We start from the raw sequence: 21,156 nt of genomic DNA, 5'->3' as shown, positions 1-21,156 counted from the left end.
CAAAACTTCATAATCTGGAAGCCCAAAATCTTGAAAACTCAAAATCCTGAATCCCAAAAGACTGAAAACACACGATACATACACGGACTATAGAGAACACAAACCAGATTACATTCCACCAAATATAAGCAGGGGGGCAAGCCCCACTGCATCCCCCATGTGGGGGGCTGCGCTCCTCACACCCCGACTACTTAAATATATCAACTCCAAGATTGCACTACACTATCATGAGTTATGATGTAGTATAGCAAGTTAAAAGGGGCCGTTACTAAGGGTACAACAGGCAGTCGTGAAAACATGATGGTATGTTTGCCATTTTTTTCTGTGGAGTGCAATCTTGGAGTTTATATATGTAATTAGCAGGGGCGTATTGGGGGGGGCTTGCCCCCCTGCCCATACTTGGTGAAAAGTGCTATCCTTTGTCTTGTATGTGTTTCTGTGTGTCCTTGTACTGGAATATTGTCATTCTTTGTGTTCTGTATATTCAGGATTGTCATATTTCAGGATTCTGAAGTGAAAAAAAAAAAAAAAAAAAAAAAAAAAAAAAAAATATATATATATATACATATACACACACACACATAGATATATATATATACATATATATATATATATATATATATATATTTTTTTTTTTTTTACAGTTTGAGTGCTTGCCTTCAATAAACTGAAGTTTTTCTTAGTTTTTGTGCTACAGAAAATGTAAACGGACCAAAAAAGCATATTATATATTTTTCCCCTTCAATGAAATCCTGTTTTTTTTTTCTTTTCTCTCTCTCCCCCTTAGTCCAAGATTTGATCCCTTCAGCTTCCTGTGCGACTCTGAGCAAGTCACTTAACCAGGCACTGCTCTTGGGCTCAGTCTGAAAAGGGTCCATGGGTATCATTGCTCTATCCCAGAAAATAAACAAATAAATAAAACATTTTAATCTTTTTGTACCAAAGAAAATGTAAGCAGACCAAGAGATGCTATTATAACCAAAGTAAAAAAAAGAACAGTTCAGCACGGACTCTGCTTTCACAGGTCTTCTGAAAGGAAACAGTGGCTCACAGCACTGTCAATGTAACTAAATGGAGATAAAAAAAACTCACTCACTACCTCAAAGCCTAAGACACATCACACTATGGACATCTAAAGCTTACTCTGGAAGTAGGACAAGGACTAAACAAAATCACAGCTGTATGCCAACCCTCATGACAGCCATTTTATGGTACAAAACATTAAGTACAGAGGGATGGATGATACCACAGTAGTACAACGCATCAAGACAACAGAATAATATAAATTACAGTGTTACCCATCAAGACAGGACTCTACCAAAAATAAAGGACGGAGCTCTAAAATGTATAAGCAGTGAGAAAAAACTGAAAAGCTATGCAGTTTTTTTCCTTAGGTCAATGTATGTGCAAGCTGGGCATGTGGACATCCCAAAATGCAATATTTTGCAAAGACTGGGCAGAGTTCTGCTGGCGAAGAAACAAAACCTAACCAAGGCCAATCAAGGAGGGTCTTCCTCATGATGTTAGTATGCAAAGTGACGTATATAAAAGCCCAGATTTACTACTCAACAAACTCTCACCTCAGAGTTCAATTGGTCAGGAAGTCAACCTAACAAAAACTTAAAATATTTTTTGGAAGGGACAAGCTCCACATACTCCCCAAAGTTACAGATACCAATTCCATGCTCACACAAACACAAATAGAAAGGAAAACACAAAAAAATAGAGGAGTCGCTGCAAGCACACATTTAGAAATACAGCAATGGCACTGATTTCATAAGGAAAACAGTGACTGGTGAGTTCAACATCAAGGACTTGAACTAAATACGTCATGTTCTCATCTCGTTGGAAGTTGATGAGGTGTAGGGAAGCTATATGGGAAATGATTAACAACTAGACAGCTCATAACACCACGTTTATTTCAGTGACCAAACAGTAGGCATTTTAAGTGAAACAGCATTAAAATTATTAAAATCTATAACAACAAAAAAGCACATTTAACAGTCATAAAGCTAGGCCAGAAAATAAACCATTAAAATGAACACTAAACTACACCTCTTCAAAATAGATTCCCTTGTACAAACTTCTTAAAAATCCTTGATCAACCAACTGCTTTTTTATTACTTTATATGTGCTTTTTCAAAATGTCGCTTGCTAAATCCATAGCCTTGACTCTTGACACCACATGGGACCAACCGCTGGCAAAGGTTTGTAATACCACATATACCACTCAATAAGAATCTTAACCGCATCAGCCTAGAGAACGCTTTAGAAAAGTTTCAAGATCTCCTAGAACTGAAAACATGACAATGTACCACCCAGGGTTCATTTACTCTTTATAAAGAACTATGGGTCACTGTCCCACTGTTTTGGACATATATACATTAAAATCATGCAATTCAAAAGTATGCTGTGCTTCCATTAAATAAGACTGGAAAGTGATCACCCAGAATGCACACAATGGATAAAAACTCTTCAATGCCACTCATTCCAATGGCACAGATCAAGAAAAGAGTTTGCAGTGGTCACCCCCCCACACACACAAATATATATACCAGACTCCACAGTCACAAATCAATATTTCTCACTTCTACAGGGACTATTTCTGCAGTCTTAACTAGTATGGTGATATTAAACACTATATATATATATATATATATATATATATATATATATATATATATATATATATATATATATATGTGTATGACAGATGACTGAATGCACTAGTATGATGATATTAAACACTACACACACGACAGATGACTGAATGCAATAGTATGGCGATATTAAATGCTATACACATGACAGATGACAATGCACCAGTATGGTGATATTAAACGCTATACACACGAACACGACAGATGACTGAATGCACTAGTATGATGATATTAAACTCTATACACATGACAGATGACTGAATGCAATAGTATGGCGATATTAAATGCTATACACACAACAGATGACTGAATGCACGTTAAGAGTAACGCTGCTCCTGTGTTCATGCTTCCCTTTAATTTCCATGCTCACAAGACAAACAATAGTGCCCTTACCATCAGGATTTTGGGAGTCTGAGTCCCGTGGGATTGTGTACAGATCATATGTGCTGTTCTCTAGATTGCTTGCTCTCTGTCAAAAGAAAGAACAGATGAAGAATAAGGTATTTTTCTTTGAAAACTAATATTCCAAGTAATTTGTAACCTTAAATGCAGACACACTAAAAACACTTTACTTCGAGAGATGGACTTTGCATTTGCACATACTGCCAACATACAAGTGAAACAAACAAGTCAAACAAAAATAAATTATCTGCAATCTAAGCTCAGGACTACCCCCCACCTTGAAATCCATATGAAAGTTATGTAAAGCACTAAATGTAGTACAAAATCACAGAGAAAAAACAATTAAGATGTTTTTAGATATTCAGAACATACAGCTCTGAAGCTGAATTATACAATCAATGCATGCATGTTACAGCCCCAATAAAAAATGATCAACACATCATGACCGGTATGATATAATCCTTCACTGATGCTGTTACCAACAGGATTAACAGTGCTAGCTGGTGATGGAGAGGAAGTAGGCATTCAAGGCATGACCACAAACTTCGGAAAAGGACCATACAAACACAAAACCTTGAAAATTAACAAGCAAGCGTTAATGCTTGCATGCTCAGCATCTGAGGGTCTCTATGCCCCTGGAAGGGCATTATTTACATAAGAATACACACCCTGGAAGGTATTACTAAAATATGCTGTTGAATCTTTTGTATTTTTTTACTTATTTTATATATATTTTTTTAATATTTTTAATGTAAAATAGTTAAGCTGCTTCTTCTTCTGTCGGCTGCTCCCGTTAGGGGTCGCCACAGCAGATCAACTGTTTCCATTTCTTCCTGTCCTCTGCATCTTGCTCTGTCACACCAATCACCTGCATGTCCTCTCTCACCACATCCATAAATCTTATCTTAGGCCTCCCTCTTTTCCGGTTACCTGGCAGCTTCATCCTTAGCATCTTTTTCCCAATATACTCAGCATCCCTCCTCACCACATGTCCAAACCAATGTAATCTTGCCTCTCTGGTTTTGTCTCCAAACCTTCCAACCTGGGCTGACCCTCTAATATACTTATTCCTAATCCTGTCCATCCTCGGCACACCCAGTGCAAATCTTAACATCTTCAACTCTGCCACGTCAAGCTCAGACTCCTGCCTTTTGGTCAACGCCAGTGTCTCCAACACATATAACATAGCTGGACTCACTACCCTCTTGTAGACCCTTCCCTTTCACTCTTACTGGTACTAGTCTGTCACAAATCACTCCGGACACACTTCTCCACCCACTCCATCCTGCCTGTGCTCTTCTTCACCTCTCTTCCACACTCACCATTACTCTAAACTATTGATCCCAAGAACTTAAACTCATCCACCTTCCCCACCTCTACTCCTTGCATCCTCACCATTCCTCTATCCTCCCACTCATTCACACACATATATTCTATTTTAGTCCTGCTGACCTTTATTCCTCTTCTCTCTAGAGCACATCTCCACCTCTCCAGGATCTCCTCCACCTGTTCCCTACTCTCACTACAGATCACAATGTCATCTGCAAACATCATAGTCCACGGAGACTCCTGTATGATCTCGTCTGTCAACCTGTCCATCACCATTGCAAATAAGAAAGGGCTCAGAGCTGATCCTTGATGTAATCCCACCTCCACCTTAAACACATCTGTCACTCCCACCGCAGACCTCACCGCTGTCACACTACGCTCGTACATATCCTGTACCACTCTTACCTATTTCTCTGATGCTCCCAACTTCCTCATACAATACTACAACTCCTCTCTAGGCACCCTGTCATATGCCTTCTCTAAATCCACAAAGACACAATGCAACTCCTTCAGACCTTCTCTGTACTTCTCCATCAACACTCTCAGAGCAAACATCGCATCTGTAGTGCTCTTTCCTGGCATGAAACCTGGCATGAAACCATACTGCTGATCACTAATCATCACCTCCCTTCTTAACCTAGCTTCCACTACTCTTTCCCATAACTTCATGCTGTGACTGATCAGTTTAACCCCTCTGTAGTTACTACAGTTCTGCACATCACCCTTATTCTTAAAAATTGGTACCAAAACACTTACTCCATTCCTCAGGCATCCTCTCACTTTCCAAGATTTCATTAAATAATCTAGTTAAAAACTCCACTGCCATTTCACCTAAACACCTCCATGCTTCCACAGGTATGTCATCAGGACCAACAGCCTTTCCGTTCTTCATCCTCTTCATAGCTATTCTTACTTCCTCCTTGCTAATCCACTGCACTTCATGATTCACTATCCGCACATCATCCAACCTTCTCTCCCTCTCATTCTCTTCATTCATCAAAGTACTCTTTCCATCTGCTCAACACACTCTCCTTGCTTGTGAGTACGTTTCCCTCATTATCCTTTATCACCTTTACCTGCTGCACATCTTTACTAGCTCGGTCCCTCTGTCTAGCCAATTAAGCTGCTTAATGTGTCAAAACTTCTGTTGTACATTTAATTGTTAGTGGAGGAAGCATTTTCCATCTAAAATATAACTTATGGATGCATTAATGTCGACACGCAGATGCACGTGCACAGACACACGCGCACACAGAGAGATACACACAGACACATACACAAACATTCAGAAATACTGAGACGTGAAAAATTAAACACACACACAGCAATTACAACCACTTTGTTAGTAAGCAATTCTTCAGACGTCACATTCAAAAAATAAATCACGTAATGTAAGGCACTGGAGCAGTCTCCCCTACCCCATTTAATGTCCCTGATTTTGTCCACAGTACTGCTCTCCTACTAAAATTATGAAGGTCAGTAGTTAACATCAGAAATTACAAACTGCAGTCAGTGCACACACACTCTCTCTCTCTCTCTCTCTCAATATCTCAGTCTCTCTCTCTCATGCAAGCACATACAAACACACACTGAGAAGTAAAGTCAGTTGGTACATATTTCTAGGAGTTTAATAACCACATTGCTGATTAACTGCCTGACCCCTCAGATCCAATGTATCTAAATGACATGGTAGCAAATGATTAAACAGACCAGGGACAACTTGATAGTTTTGAATATGTGCTAAAAAAAGTATGAATTAAGGCTTAATCTGCACTTTGCATTCATGGGACTGGAATATTAGAAACTGGGGGACTTAATTGAAAATGCAGCGCTCTCTCATGGTTTCACTCATGCACACCAACACACACATGCACACACATTTCTAAATTACTTTTTATCTTAATTTTACAGTTACTGAACAGCAAGTGCTGTTGAGTGTGTAATAAAACAAACAAACAAAAAAAAGCCGTTAGATTTTTTTTCTGTCCGACAGCTTAATATGCTGCTATGAAGTGGTGGACATGTTTTTGAGCGTCCATTACCAGTACACTGTTCGTTCTTCAATCAGGGTGTTGTACAGGGGTAAGTGGATGTACAGGCTGCCCATTCTCTAAGATGTGATTACTTCATTCATCTGCTTGAGGGGTTGGGTTTGCGTTGTTGAAATTCTCAATGCAGGCTACCATCAAGAAAGTTTAATTTTACTAACCTTCTTTTAAGCTGTACCATGTTCAGTTCAAAAAGCTGGCTCTACCATGCCATTTAAAACTACTTTATAGGTGTGCGACAAAATAATTGAGATTTTTTTTTCTTTACCAGGAATGTCCAACTGGGTAATAAGCATCCATTTTCAGTGGAGGCCCGGGAAGAAAAGCTTCAGAGACTAGATGTCAAATAAAACCAGTAATGATGTAATTAAAAACATGTTTATACAATTTGACAGTGGAATACATAGTACACAATAAAGCATGAGACACCAGTGATGTAGTAATAAAAAACAAATATGTGAATCAGTATATATAAAAGTATTTATTTTATTTATTTTACATTTGTTAACCGGGAGAGTCTAACTGGATACATATCCATTTTCAGCGGAGGCCCGGGGAGAAAAGCTCCACATATCCATAACAAGAATCAATGCACAGTCATGCTGACATTGAAATGTAACAGCATTGTAAGTTTATAAAATGAAATATTTAAACATTTAGCTTTAAAGATGACAACCAAGAGAAAGTTGGTTAGTTGAGAAGGCAAGTAGTTAGAGATTACATATTAAAGGGGAACAACATAGCCTTAGAGTGGCTAGAACACAAGATTCCATACTTTTATTTAAGTCTTATTGGTTGTTGAGAAGCATATTTAGTTGGGTACTGAAAGGCTCAGTATATTATTCTTCTAGGGTGTTTCCCCTATGTGAATTGTGCTTTGATTGGGGTTAGTTTGGGTTTAGAGATGGACATAGCCAATGTGTTTTTAGGTGTTTCTTTAGGGATATTTTGAATTGGGATAAGGAGGATATTTAAGTAAGATCTGCAGGGAGTAAGTTCCATTTTTTACCAGCAGAGTTGGAGAATAGTGATTTTCCAGCTGAGTTGTTGGCTTTAGCAGATTGGACTAGCATTCTGTTGGATGAGTGGAGAGATGTTCGATTACTGTAGGGGGTAATGATATTTGTCAGAATAGGTGTAGTGCTAGCTTGGTAGAGGATTTTATGAATAACTATGAGTTGGTTATATTGAAGTTGACTGGGTAGTTCTAGCCAGTCTAGTGTTTGAAGATTTAGACAGTGATGGGTTCTGAAGGCAGAGCCTGTGGCAAATCTAGCTATATCGTTGTAGCAGCTAGTAAATTTGTTACGGTTTGACTTGCTTAGGTTTATTAAGATGGGTGAGGCGTAGAGAAGGGTCAAAAGGATACGTGTTCGAGCTATAGCAGTTCTGGCAGATGGGGTTAGGAATTGTTTAATCCTGTAAAAAGAGCCTAGTTTGTTAACTGTTTTGATTGTTTTTATCTATGTGAGCATCAGACTTCAGATTATTGATGATTACACCAAGTAGTTTAGTGCAAGGTTCTGGAGAAATTATGGTGCCATTGTTAGATGAGATTGTAATCAGTGGTGATATGACCTTACGGGTAGGGGAGAAAAGTAATAGTTTGGTTTTATTTGGGTTCAATAGGAGACGCCGACCGGTGAGCCAGTCCTCTACTTTGTTGAAGGTGATTTGGGACAGGGATTGTAATTCTGTGGGGGTGGTGGCAGAGCAGATTAGGGTGGAGTCATCTGCATACTGAATACATGTTGCATCTGGAATAACTTTGGGTAGGTCATTAATGAATATGGAGAATAGGAGGGGGCCTAATATAGATCCTTGGGGGACACCAAAGGTGACTGGTAGAAGGGGGGAGAGAGTGTCTTTCCAGAGTACAGCTTGTTGTCTGCCAGGCAGATAAGAATGGAACCAGTTGATTACTAGGTTATCTAAGCAAAGTGATTTTAGTGCGTCTAGGAGTAGGTCATGATTCACTATATCAAATGCCTTGGATAGGTCTAGAAAGAGGGCTGAGGAGAGCTTGTTGTAATTACAGTTCTGATTTATTTTGTGAGAGAAGGGCTGTGGTTGTACTATGGGCAGGTCTAAATGCGTGCTGGGAGGGGGCTAGGAGAGTGTTCTGACTACGGTGAGCTAGAAAGTTGCTTATGTATGCACTTTTCCATTATTTTGGCCAAGGGAGCTAGGATGGCTATAGGTCTACAGTTTGAGAGTTCAGTTGAGTTTCCCCCCTTTGTGAAGTGGAATAATGTGGGAGATTTTCCAGATGAAGGGGATGTAGAATTTCTGGATAGTTCGACTGATTAAGATAGAGATAGGATATGCTATTTCATTAGCGGCTTTCTAGAGAAATTCTGCGGGTAGTAGGTCTGCTGCAAGGGTGGTGGGTTTCAGTTTCTTAAGTAAGGACTTAATAAAGGCTGTAGGTACTGGATCAAATTTAAAGGGGAGTATATTTTATTGTGTGGGTATGGTAGTACTAGAGGTGTTGGGATATAGTTTATTGGCTAGGGACTGTATTGTTTCTGTAAAGAAAGTATTAAAGGTCTTTGCAACAGATTTAGGAGTAGATGGTAGATGTAAGGTAGTTGAGGGGGTGGGGACTGAAGATTTACCTGGGTGGAGCAGTTTGTTTAGGCCTGACCAGAATTTATGTGGTTGATTTTGGTGCTTTTGCTGCAAACTGTATTAGTAGTTTGGTTTGTCAAGCATAACGGATTTCTTTGCCTCGTTTCTCAGTTGTTAATATCTGATGTGGTCTTGTGGGGATTTGGTGGATCTCCAGGAGGTCCATGCTACATTTCTAGCAGTAAGTTTTTGTCTTGTATCACTGGTTAGCCATGGAGCTATTTAGTTTTTGGTTCTGACAGTTCATTTGGGAGCATGTCTATCTTAAGATGGCGAGGAATTTAGCATTGAAGTTTGAGACTGCTTTGTCAAGAGGAAGTAGTTTAAGATTGGACCAGTCACATGAGTTAAGTTCATCCTGGAAATTAGTCAGATTAAAGTTCTTAGCATTCCTAATGGTTTTAAAGGTAGTTTGTTGAGCGATGTCATTCTTTTTTCTGATTACATAGGTAAGGAAGTGGTCACTCATGTCCTCAGGTAGGGCGCCCGATTTATATAACTGGGGTTTGTTGTTTATTAATATCCAATCTAGGATACTTTCATTATTGTCAGGCTTACTGATTCTGGTAGGGGAAGTTATGATCTGAGAGAAGCCATGTAAGTTAATATGGGTAGTGGGGCAGATGAGCAGGTTGTCCAGTCAATATTAAAGTCCCCAAGAATAATAGTTTCCTGGGGGTGGTTAATAGATAACCATTGTAGGATCCCTTCTAAAGGTGTCTGTGTTGTCACCTGGGGGAATATAGATACAGGCTATATTTATAGATTTGTGTTAGTTAAGCTGGACCTTTGTGATGCGTGTTTCTGAGTTGCTAGTTATCAAGCTTTGTGGGGTACACTAATTGTGGATACTTGTAGAGTAGATTTATACATGATGGCTACTCCACCACCTTTCCTAGAGATGCGGTCAAGTCTTATTATACTGTAGTTGGGGGGTATAACCTCATTATCAGGAATATTGGGTTTGAGCCAGGTTTCAGTAAGGCATAGTAGGTCAGGGTAGTGCATGTCCAGGAGGGCATGCAGATAGTGAACCTTCTTATTTATACTTCTGATGTTTAGGTGATAGACCAGCAATGAATTGGGGGCATTATATGAGCTTTGCAGGCCAACGAGAGTGTTATTTGTGGAGTTGGTGGGATCAGGTGAGTTTGGGCCTGGGTTAGGGTGGATGTCACCATCGGCTATGAGGTTAGGCAGTTTGTGGAGTTTTAGTAAGAGTTTGTGATAGTATTTAGTCCTAGGGTTGATATAGGTGGCTCGTATGGGATGAAGTGGTTTATCATTACAAGTATTAGAAAAGAGGTGGGGTAGTACTGGAGTGGAGTAGTGTAGTTGGTTAATAGTGGCAGTTCTGGAGGTAGGATATTGAGAGCCAGGTAGGTAATGGTATTCATAGGCTGTGAGAAAAAGCATTATAAGTGGGGATATGAGGTAGTAAAAAGGTTTAACTTTTGGTGGTAAGATGGCAGTTTGTGGAGGAATTGTGGGGTAAATAAGTAATAGGTGTTAAAGAGCGTAGGTGGGGAGATAATAGAGGGTGAACTGTGTGAAAGTGGTGGGTTAGGAGTAAGGGGGGGTTGGGTGTTAGGATGAGATGCAGATAGTGGTTTCTGCTGAGTGGAGGTGGCAGTTAACGAGGGGGTGTGGTTAGGTGAGGGTAAATGTAGGAGTACTGGAGGCGGGTGAGAATTGGGGGCAGGGAAGGGTAGAGGAGTGAGCCCACAGGGTGAATGGAGCAGTTATCAGGTTGGGTTGGGAACAATCAGCTGAACAGATTGTAGGTCCAGTATTCAGGAGTGCACAGAGGGAGAGTATAGACCTTAAGGACTGGAAGTGGGGAAGCAGATATGATCGTAGGGGAGTGGGGTCGAAAGTATAAATAATGAAGAATTACACTAGATAGTTGAACAGGAGCTGCACTAAAGGTAGGGGATAATAAGTGGAGTCAGGCCGCCATCTAGTGGCCAAATCTAAGGACAGCAAAGGGTCCTTGTAGATCCCGGGACCGGGAAGCAGATGAAATGTGGCTTTATCGTGGCCAGGAGAAGGTAGTAGTAGGCTAGTTATGTGGGTACAGAGAAAGGGATGGTTGGCTGCTGCAGTAACGGATAGAGAAGGAGTTCTAACCACCTAGCAAGGGTGTGGGAATAGTGTCAAAGTTTAGCAAAAATCAACGGTATTCAGACATACATTGTTTTTAATTCCCTTGAGATTGCAGAGGTAATTCTTTCAGGGGGTAGGTTAAGCAGGTCCTTGACTAAACAGAGACGCCGGCTTCAATCCATGTCCGGCAGGGTGGAATTTATTTTCTGTGTAGGGCAGAGGATAGTCATTAGGGACCTGGGGACCCAAGTTGATAGCAATCTCTCATTTGACAACCACGTGGCCAAAGTGGTTAGAAAAACATTTTATATAGCCCACCTAATCATGAAGGGATTCACATCTAGATCAGGGGAGGTCATCGTGCCTCTTTACTCATCCCTCATCAGGCCCATAATTGAGTACAATGCCCCTTTTGGGATGTACCTTACCAGACACCTGCAGCAACTGGAAAGACCCCAAAAGTACCTCACCAAGAGGATCAAAGGGCTCAAACAGATGCCATATGCTGCCGGTTAAAGAAACTCCAGCTCTACTCAGTGGCATACCGCCTGCTCAGAGGCGATCTGTGCCTGACGTATAAAGCCATGTCCAACCCGGAATTAATGGACATGCTGCACCTCAGAAAATCCAAATCCCATCGAGCTAAGCGCTCGAGAGACTTGAACCTCAGCACTGAAATAAATAGGACATGCTGGAGTGACAGATTCATAACCCAGAGGCTCCCTTCACTCTGGAATAAAATCCCAGTCCAGGTTAGGCAGAGTCCACATTGACTCTCTTCAAGAGGAATCTTGATGAGTGGATGGGAGATCGTAGGTTTACCCTGGCTATCACTTCTGTGTCACTGTTGGACAGAGGCACAGTATACTAACCTCAAAAAAAGGCATAGCAAAATTAATTTAAAATGGGTGGCGAAAGCCAAACACACTCTGGCTAGGCTTATAAATGCCCTAGGGCAGATAGCCTAGTATGAACCTATGAACCTATGATAGTGAAGCAAGAAAGAATGTAAAGAGGAGAGGCAATGTGATAAAGGACAGTCACAGATATCAGTTTCCCAGTATAGACAACATACAAAACAATATATAGTTGTGCAATTCAGAACATATGAGTTAAAACATGCTACCATTAGGAATATTAGAAGTCTAGTCTATTATGCTAAAAAATAAAAAAAAAAAGATAAGACACAAATCCCCATTATGAATTGGGACAGGACAGGTGTTCTGTACAATGAGCAGTTATAATATGAATGTATAGTAGTTACGGATGTAGATCATACAGGTGAGGTGCATGGGCATATTCCCAAATATGTCAGGACTTAGTACCACCAGATACACCACTCAAATCTAAGCCATGATCCTGAATCAATTATTTTTACCTTTTTACAGCTATATTCAATTTCCATGTACTCCATCCATCATTTACATCTTTATCTAGAATTCATTAGTATACCAAATAAAAGCTACCTTGCACTAATGGTAGATTAGTACAGACGTGCATCCATCTTTGGCAGCCCTTTAGGACTATATGCCATAGGCATAAGGAATCTTTAGATAGTTTCTCCAAGTCCCTTTGTTCCAATGATGTTCCCTTTGCTCCAATGATGTTCCCCGGTTCTTAAGTTTCCATTTCTTCTAACTGAACTTACCTGGTATTCAGGGGATACATTCTGCAGGTATCCAATAGAAAGACAGATGCAAAAGACTGCTACTAGCCAGATTCGGCTGTGCTTAGCTTAGTGGGCAGAAAATGGTAAGATAACACTGGCCGAGGTGGGGAACGGAGGGGAAGGAATGTGTTATCAAATATGGGTGCATTTGTTACAGAGCTATCATTATGGTAAGAGCATAACTTTTGCATCGGATGAGATACATCCTTAGTGACCTCTCAGTCATGCCTAAGAGCACGGCTGCCTCATAGGAGGAATGTTTACAGGAATGTCCAACTGTAGTGTTCAGTTAAGATGTTCGGGTTGGACCATGTAGCCACTACAGAATACAGTCTCTCAAACTAACTTTAAGGAAAGCATCAGATCTGGACAAAACTCTGATGGAGAAGGCCTTGTGTGTAAAAAGCAAGTCCTACCCTGCTGAAACATATTATGCAGTCCGAATCCACTGTGATAGGGTAACCATTATTATGGGGACTTAAGACACAGGTGAGCTGTTTCTGAAGCTTTTGGTGTTATTCATGTACAATCTCCCTACTCTATGCACATCCACTCAGTTCAGATTTTACTTGTATAGTTAGGAAAGCACTGGTAAATTACTGGAATGGTTTGGGGTACAGTTTCAATGGCTACCTTGCACATAAAAAGGTGGATTTTGTCCAGTATTACACTACTCTTATGGAAAACCAAGTGGGTTTTAATGACAGGGCCTAGCATTCAGTTGCCAAGCGGATGTAAAAGGGGGCTTTGGTCACTGCTTCCAGTACAAGATACAGATCAAAGGGAGGTAACAGACCTTTCACTGGAGATCTCTGGTAGTAGGCTCATGCCAGACAACCTTAAATACTTTAGAATCTGCTAAAGAAGGGAAGTACTGTCCTCAGTGTAAGTTAGACATTGCTGTTTAGTGGACTTAAAAAAAAAAAGTAGCTCAGCCCTATAAAAAATCTCTGCAAAACACATTTGATGAGGGAAGCCTGTTTCAGTTGGATGGCTTCTCAAACTGCCCAATGTGCAACACAATTTCCATTTTTATTTGTAAGATTATGTGGTAAAGGACTTTTGCGAGTACTTAAAATCGTTTTTTTTTTTTTTTTTTTTTACTTTATCCATAAAATGGGGTTTGTCAGTCCCATTCAAAACTGGAAAAGCCATATGGACAATTTGGCATAAACCAGTCTTCAAGTGTGGTGCTCTAAGAGGTGAGATATCTCTGAAGGGTAGAAGAAGGGCTGAAATCATTAGACATCTGCATGGTAGGAGTCTGAGAGGTCACTCCATGATATGCAGTGCCAGAAGAGGGGACCACACTTGCATGGGCCTTAGGACTACAGTTGATAGTTACTTGGCATGCAGTCAGTCTCAGGACATTAAGGAGCCTAACCAAAATTTTCAACATTGCCAAAGCAGTGCCTAGTTAAAGTACTTACTCAAGGTCACACAACCTGTAAATGAAGGTGAAAATATTGAAATCCTGTCCCCCTGTACAGGAAGCAGCTCATACACAAGTAGGAGGATTAGTCCTCTGAGCTTACTGCCAGAGACAGTGAACACAGATCATCCTGTTATTTGAAGGTTTGGACCTTCTGTTCTTTTCTGAGGATAAGGACAAGATGTTTAATCACAGACGTGGCTTGTGACCATGTCTTTACCACAGTCTCTCTCACTGGATGACTGCATTTCATAATCAGCGAGTAAAAAGTGCTAGCATGCCCCACCTGCTGGGGATACAAAATGGTCCATTACCAGTATCTCTTTACTGAATCTACCTGCAACTTCTACCATGACGATCGTTAGGCAACTTAGCATCTCATATCATGAATAGAACACATTTATTAAACTTTTTTCTCAGTCTCTTAATGTGACATCTTATGTGAAAATATTTCACATGTACACATGAGTTTATGTATTGTATGTATGATTGCAATGTATTTTACACACATCTTAGCTTGCTTGTTACATATATATTTTTATCAATGCTTGCTTTTCTAATGTTAGCCTATCTGGTTTCAGTTTATCTATGTTCTACATTTTGCCATGTACTCATTTTGTATACAATATTGTTAATGATCATGTTTTTTTGCTCTTTGAGCTTGGCCTGTGGCTGAAAACAAACAGACCAGTCCACTTACCTGGTACAGAAATGGTAAATAAGTAAGTAAATAACTAATTTCAATTTGGGTATGGGAGGTTTGTCCTAAAATGCATTTATTTTCTGGATCCAGTACACCGTTTCTTCTCTTGACTTTCAATACATGATGGAAGTCGAAGGATATTTATATGTGGATAGATTAAATACAGTTATGGGAGTTACAGCAGTCTGAGAAGACTGCTGATGGATTTATGAGGAGAATCCCCATCTGAAGGGATCACGTCAGTCGCCCTGCTAGACAGGGGTCCAGGAAAGTAAATAATGTGGGAAGAAATAGCCAGGGAATTGTTATGGCTAGGCTGTATAGGCCCTAGGGCTGATAGCCTAGTACCAACCTATGAACCTATGAACACCTCTGGAAGCAGTGGGTTAGACAAACCCACAGGTGACCGTGTAATGTCAGAAGTTAGGATGCAGAGGTATATGGCAGAAATGTCCTGACTAACTGCATATGAGGTGGGGAGAGGGGTTTGGGTAGACATACTTGCATGTAAATGATCTTATTTACAGTCACAATTCTACTGCAGAGGGGTCTACAGCAAAGTGAACCACTAACATGCATTAGGCACTTAAGTTGATGTTATCTCAAATCTGTATTTGTATTATCCTATTAACTCCTCAATGCTTTTTGAATTTTATAAGTTTACATAGAATAGAATTGATATACTTTTACTAGGGGTGTATTATTGCATACTCACACTAACTGGATTTTAGTCACAAAAAAAAAAAAAAAAAAATTAAAGACACTTCTCTCATACATTCCTGTAAATAAACAAAACAGCATACATGACTGGTAAATTGTTCTTCTAAAAGTTAAATGAGAGGAATCAAACTTTTTTTTGTTTTTAACAATATTTAAGAAAAAGGCCCTGGACTTTAAGTGTAGAGGCCTAAAACAGTTTTTACTGCCTTCTGAAAGGAATATATCACTGGAAGCTGGTCCTTCAAGAATTTATTCCTAAAACCTTAAAATCTTCATGGAAGCTGTACATTTTTCTAGTAATTGTGACACACTTCTCAGAAATAGCAAGTCTGCCACAGGTGGAATACCACAACTTGCAGGCATCTGTATGCTACTGAAGAGAACAACCCACTGTCTAGGCAAATCAACAAATACCAACCCCCTAAAATAATAACGGTCTCAAGGCACATGGTATTAACAAATCAAAGAAAGTAGAAGATGGGCATATACCTGACTTTTTCCTCCTCAATCATCAAAATGTTCAGGTCTAAAGTAAAAAAATAGATTCATAGGTAGGTACTAGGCTATTGGCCCCAAGACCTACATAGGCCTAGCCAAAAAGGTACTCTGGCTTTCGCCGACCAAGAAAATTATTTTCTTGTGCCCTTGTCGAGCAGAGCCACAGAGGTGATCCCTGGGGTGAATTTTCTATTTCCCATCCAGTCATCAAGATTTTTCTTGAAGAGTGCTAATGAGGAACTTTTTTTTGATCTAGATAGGTAGTTTGTTCCAGAGTAAGGGAAGTCTCTGGGACAGGAATCTATCCCTCCAGCATGTTCTGTTTATTGTGGTGATGAGGTTTAGGTCCCTAGAGCGTGTAGCTCGGAGGGAATGGGATTTCTTTAAGTGGAGCATGTCCCAACAGCTCTGGGTTTGACATAGCTTTGTATGTTAGGCAGAGACTGCCTCGGAATAAGTGATATGCGACAGAGTAAAGCTGGAGTTTTTTGAGACTGTCTGCATAGGGCATCTGTTTGAGGTCGGTAATTCTCTTTGTGGGGTATTTCTGTGGCATTTTCAGTTGTTGTAGATGTCTTGTGATGTACATACCAAAAGGGGCGTTGTACATACCAAAAAGGGCGTTGTACTCTATAACGAGTCTAATGAGTGACGAGTAGAGGGAACAATGACCTCTTTTTTTCCTGGATGAGAAACTTTTTGTGATGTGGTGTACCACATAGAAGGATTTCCTGACTGCTGTTGTGATGTGATTATCAAAGGAGAGACTACTGTCCACCTGTGTCCCAAGGTCTCTTACCACACTTTTGGTGTTAAGTAGACTACCACCTATATGGTAGCTCATGGGTACATAGTTTTTACTAAAGGGGATGACAATGCACTTTTTGGCACCAAGCTTGAGACCATGGCTTTGACACCAGGCATTTGTCTCAGTGAGGCCCTTTTGTAGGATCTCCACATTGTTAGGAGTTTCGATTATGGTTCCTAGTTTGCAGTAATCTGTGAACTTTGTTACCTTGTACTTCAGAAACATAGATACCAAACAGGAGAGGACTCAGAACTGAACACTGTAGAACTCCACTTGTCACTGGTCTGAAGTCGGATTTGGAGTCTGCTACTTTTGCAGTGCGGGTTATGTCAGTGAGCCAGTTGGCAACCCATCTTGTGACATAGGGATTTATACCTAGTTTAGTGAGTGAATATATAATTCCAGAGTGAGGGGCGGTGTTAAAAACCTTGGCGAGATCTAGATAGGCTGTGTGAATCACCTTACCCTCATCTACAGCTTTGGTGACTGCTTCAAAGAAGTCTATCAGGTTTAGGAGACATGATCTGCCTTTTAGAAACCCAAATTGGGTGGGGTCCAGAGTTTGGAGATTACCAATGTCTTTGTTTATAAGTTCCATGATGATACGTTCCATGGCCTTGCAGACCAGGCTCATTAGGCTAACGGGTCGGTAGTTCCCGGGGTCCGTGGTGGCTCCCCTTTGTGGAGTGGGATAACAGTCGCTGTGCGCCATTCAGTGGGCACAAAGCCTGAGGTGAGGCTATGATTGAACATGGTGCTTAGGTGGGGTGCCAGTTCATTCTGTAGTTCATGTAGAATGCAGCCTGGGATGTTGTCAGGTCCCATGGATGCTGTGTTCTTGGCTTTGGAGAGTGTGGTTTTTACCCATGCAGCCGTGATTACAGGAACCTTGCATTCTTCTGGTATAGAGATGGGCCCTTTAGGGGGTAAGAGAGGGATAAAGTTAGCACTGAACCTATCTTCCAGGATGTTAGCAATATCAGTTGGTTCTGTATATTTAGTGCCATTGTGCTGTAAAACTCAGAGCAGACCTGAATGTTGCCATTGAGAATCTTGACATAGCTATAGAATGCTTAAGAATCAGTGGCTATTTTGTTTTCGTAACTAGCTTTGGAGGATTTTATGAGGGATCTCAGCTTCTTACTGAGGCTGACCAGGGAGTTCCTCCAATCATGGGACTTTACACTTTTTTGCAAAAGTTTCTTTCTTCTGTTTTAGAGTTTGTTTATGACAGGGGACCACCAGATTGGCTTCCTTTTTTTGGAGGATAGCATCTTGGTTCTGTTAGGAAGAGCACGATCCATGCAGTCGTGTAAGTGCTTATAAAGTGCATTTGTGTTGGACTCAGCAGTCGTAACTCTACTGTCTGTCTGCATGGGTGCCGTGAAGTTTGCCACTTCTGTCTTAAGAAGCGTGAAGTTGGCTTTGGAGAAATTTTTTATGGTGGTTTCCCTAATGGGGGGTGGGGGCAGGATGCGGATGTCTAGGGTGATTAGCTTGTGGTCGGATCTGACCAATGAGGAACTGACCTCTGGTGTGGAACACCAGTCACCCATGTTGGTAATGACCAGGTCTAGGATAATGCTGCCCTTGGTGGGGGTACGGATAAGTTGATCCAAGGCATTGGAATTTATGAATTCCACAAAACGTTGAGCAAAAGAGTTGGTACATGAGTAGTTTTCCCAGTTAATGGTGGGGTTGTTGAAATCAGCCATTATTAGGGAGTTGGGTTGTACCCTAATATTTTCCAGTGCATCAAGAAATGAGGAGTGGGAATCCTGGGGCATGGTGGGGGATCTGGGATCTATACCAAGTTACAATTTGGAATGCGGTCTTGCCCAGAGTTAGTTGCACTTGGATAATCTCGGATGCATTATGCTGAGCAACTAGCCTGGAGGTGTGGATATCCTTAATGAATATGGACACACCTCCGCCTTTAGTGTTACAGTCCAGGTTAGGTGGCCGAAAAGTGTGGTATGAATTATAGCCTGGTAATGCAGGGGTGCTCTCTGAAGCCTTGAACCAGGTCTCAGCCACTGCACAGATGTCGATGTACTCCATTTTAAGGAGTGCCTCGAGTGAATTCATTTTGAGATTTAGACTTCTAGCACTCAGTAGCATTACCCTCAGATTTTGCTTGCTTGTACTTGTTACGGTGGTGAATTTGTCATTTGAACCTTGCCTAAAAAAGGCACTATAGGGGTGGCAAGAGCCTTAACCAGTATCCAGAATCCCAAGGTCGAGAGGTGCAGGCCATCTCTGGCAAAACATCATGGTCTGTCGATCATGTCATCCCAGGCAGACAGATACTGGATCCTCTTAGAATGACACCAGAAGCTTAGCCAATTGTTGAAGTAAATTATTTTGTCCTTGTACTGCGGTACCATTCTGGGCGATGGCAGGATGCTACTCAGGGCTAGGGTCATACCTGCCTGGGCTACAAGATCGGAGAGCTCCTCCATATCTCTTTTCATGTAGTCCAGGGAGGTACGTCTCAGGTCATTCACACCAACATGGACAATGACAGAGTCATATTTGTACGTGTTGTGGAGTGACCTGAGTGCGTGCGTTATGTGGCGAATCCTGGCACCCGACAGGCAGATGGCAGTAACTTTCTCCTTGTTTAGCTTGGGGAGTGGAACATCAGTGTGCCTGACTACAGAATCACCTATAACTAGAGTGTTGTGTATGTTGTTATGCCTTATGGGCTGTGGTTGAGTGGCACACTAAGTTTGTGGGCTGTATGTCATTTGGGTTGTGTTGGGGGGTGGAGGTTGCTTGCATTTCTGTTTTGGAGGTCGCTGCTGTCTTGAAAAAGTGTATTTTAACTGTAAAAGTGGTCCAAAAAAGATGAATTAGTATTTTGGTTCAATACCCTAAATCAGATTCTTGCTATAAATAAATCCCCCTCGGTAATCAGAAGGGAGATACACGTGCAAGAGTCAGATTGTGTGTGCGCATGTACATGTGGGACAGTAATTAAGGCTGAAACAAAAATATCTTCCTGTGGTGAGCAGACTGAATCTTATAATCAAGCAAAAAAGATAGAAAAAATACAACACCCCACCTCCAAAACACATTGCAACTGGCTCATGCTAGAAACAAAACCAGCCTCCTGCAGTCAAAATGTGCTTAAAAGGGGCTAGGGTGGCCTAGAATGGATAGAAGTAACAAGTTGTAAATCCGTTCCCATGGCATTTCTGATAAATATGATCTCACAGCAACCTGTCTGAAATTCAGAAGTTGCGGCCTGGAAACAGTTCATCTGGATCAGCGCTCTACCTTTGTCAACAACAAATGAATGATAGCATGAACAACGTCCATTAACATGTCAGGATGCAAAAGGATCACTTTTTTTTTTTTTTTTTTTAATCACAATGCAATTCATCAACTTTCTTTTTAAAGCTTCACCTAAATTGTCAAAAAACTGGCACCTGCCCAGTGCTTACCTGACTTTTGTCCCCATGATGAAAAATGCATATTTCTTGTTTTAAAAGGTGTCCTCACCCTCCAAAATGTGAAACCGCTCCAAGAAGTACCACAAGAGGAATTTGCCAACAAATTATGTCTGGCTAATAAAAGATTCTTCCCACAAGCACAATTCTTAAAAATCATGAAAAACATAAGGTACAAGAAAGCTGCAATAGTATGCTAAAGGCGAAAATGCACTGCAATGCATCTACTACATTACTAAAATTTATTGCAGGTAAGAAAATTTACTATAAATGCCCACTATAACAGTTTAACATAGGATGTGTATATTACATATTATAACCATTTCTACACATTATATTTTTCTTAATACAGTTTACAAAAGGGGTTGTTACTCCTGTAATCCTCTTTTTCCCCTTCAAAACTAGATATGTTTGGGTTAAAATGAAAATATGGTTTATATCTACAGCTGAGTTACAGGATATGCATCTCTAGGTATGAGCATAACCTTCTAGTTACACAACTGGTGTGACAATTACATTTTCAAAAGAAGAATTTACATGTGGATAGATAGTTTCAAACTATACCCACTGAACACAGTGTAGCTGAAACAAGCCTTCTAAGACTGCTAGACTAACTTATGGCTTATTTAAAAAAATGAAATGAAATTAATGAATTTATGGTCTCAAACAAATAAAAATCTACTAAAGAGAAACTT

The 21,156-nt window shown here is 40.6% G+C and overlaps 1 protein-coding gene across 1 annotated transcript in view; it reads right to left on the bottom strand.

The window, feature by feature from the left end:
* Positions 1-21,156, bottom strand: part of COPA (COPI coat complex subunit alpha) — a 915,755-nt gene that overhangs the window by 665,154 nt on the left and 229,445 nt on the right. The window contains exon 13 of the mRNA XM_044059531.1: positions 3,054-3,129. Within this exon, the coding sequence (XP_043915466.1) occupies positions 3,054-3,129 (76 nt within the window). The remainder of the gene's footprint in view (positions 1-3,053; positions 3,130-21,156) is intronic.

The sequence above is a fragment of the Protopterus annectens genome, chromosome 17.part0 (genome assembly GCF_019279795.1).
Source record: "Protopterus annectens isolate FY-2018-M chromosome 17.part0, PAN1.0, whole genome shotgun sequence".
In the NCBI taxonomy this organism is placed as follows: Eukaryota; Metazoa; Chordata; order Ceratodontiformes; family Protopteridae; genus Protopterus; species Protopterus annectens.
Note: the sequence above shows the minus strand (reverse complement) of the source record. Positions and strands in the feature narration are given on the sequence as shown.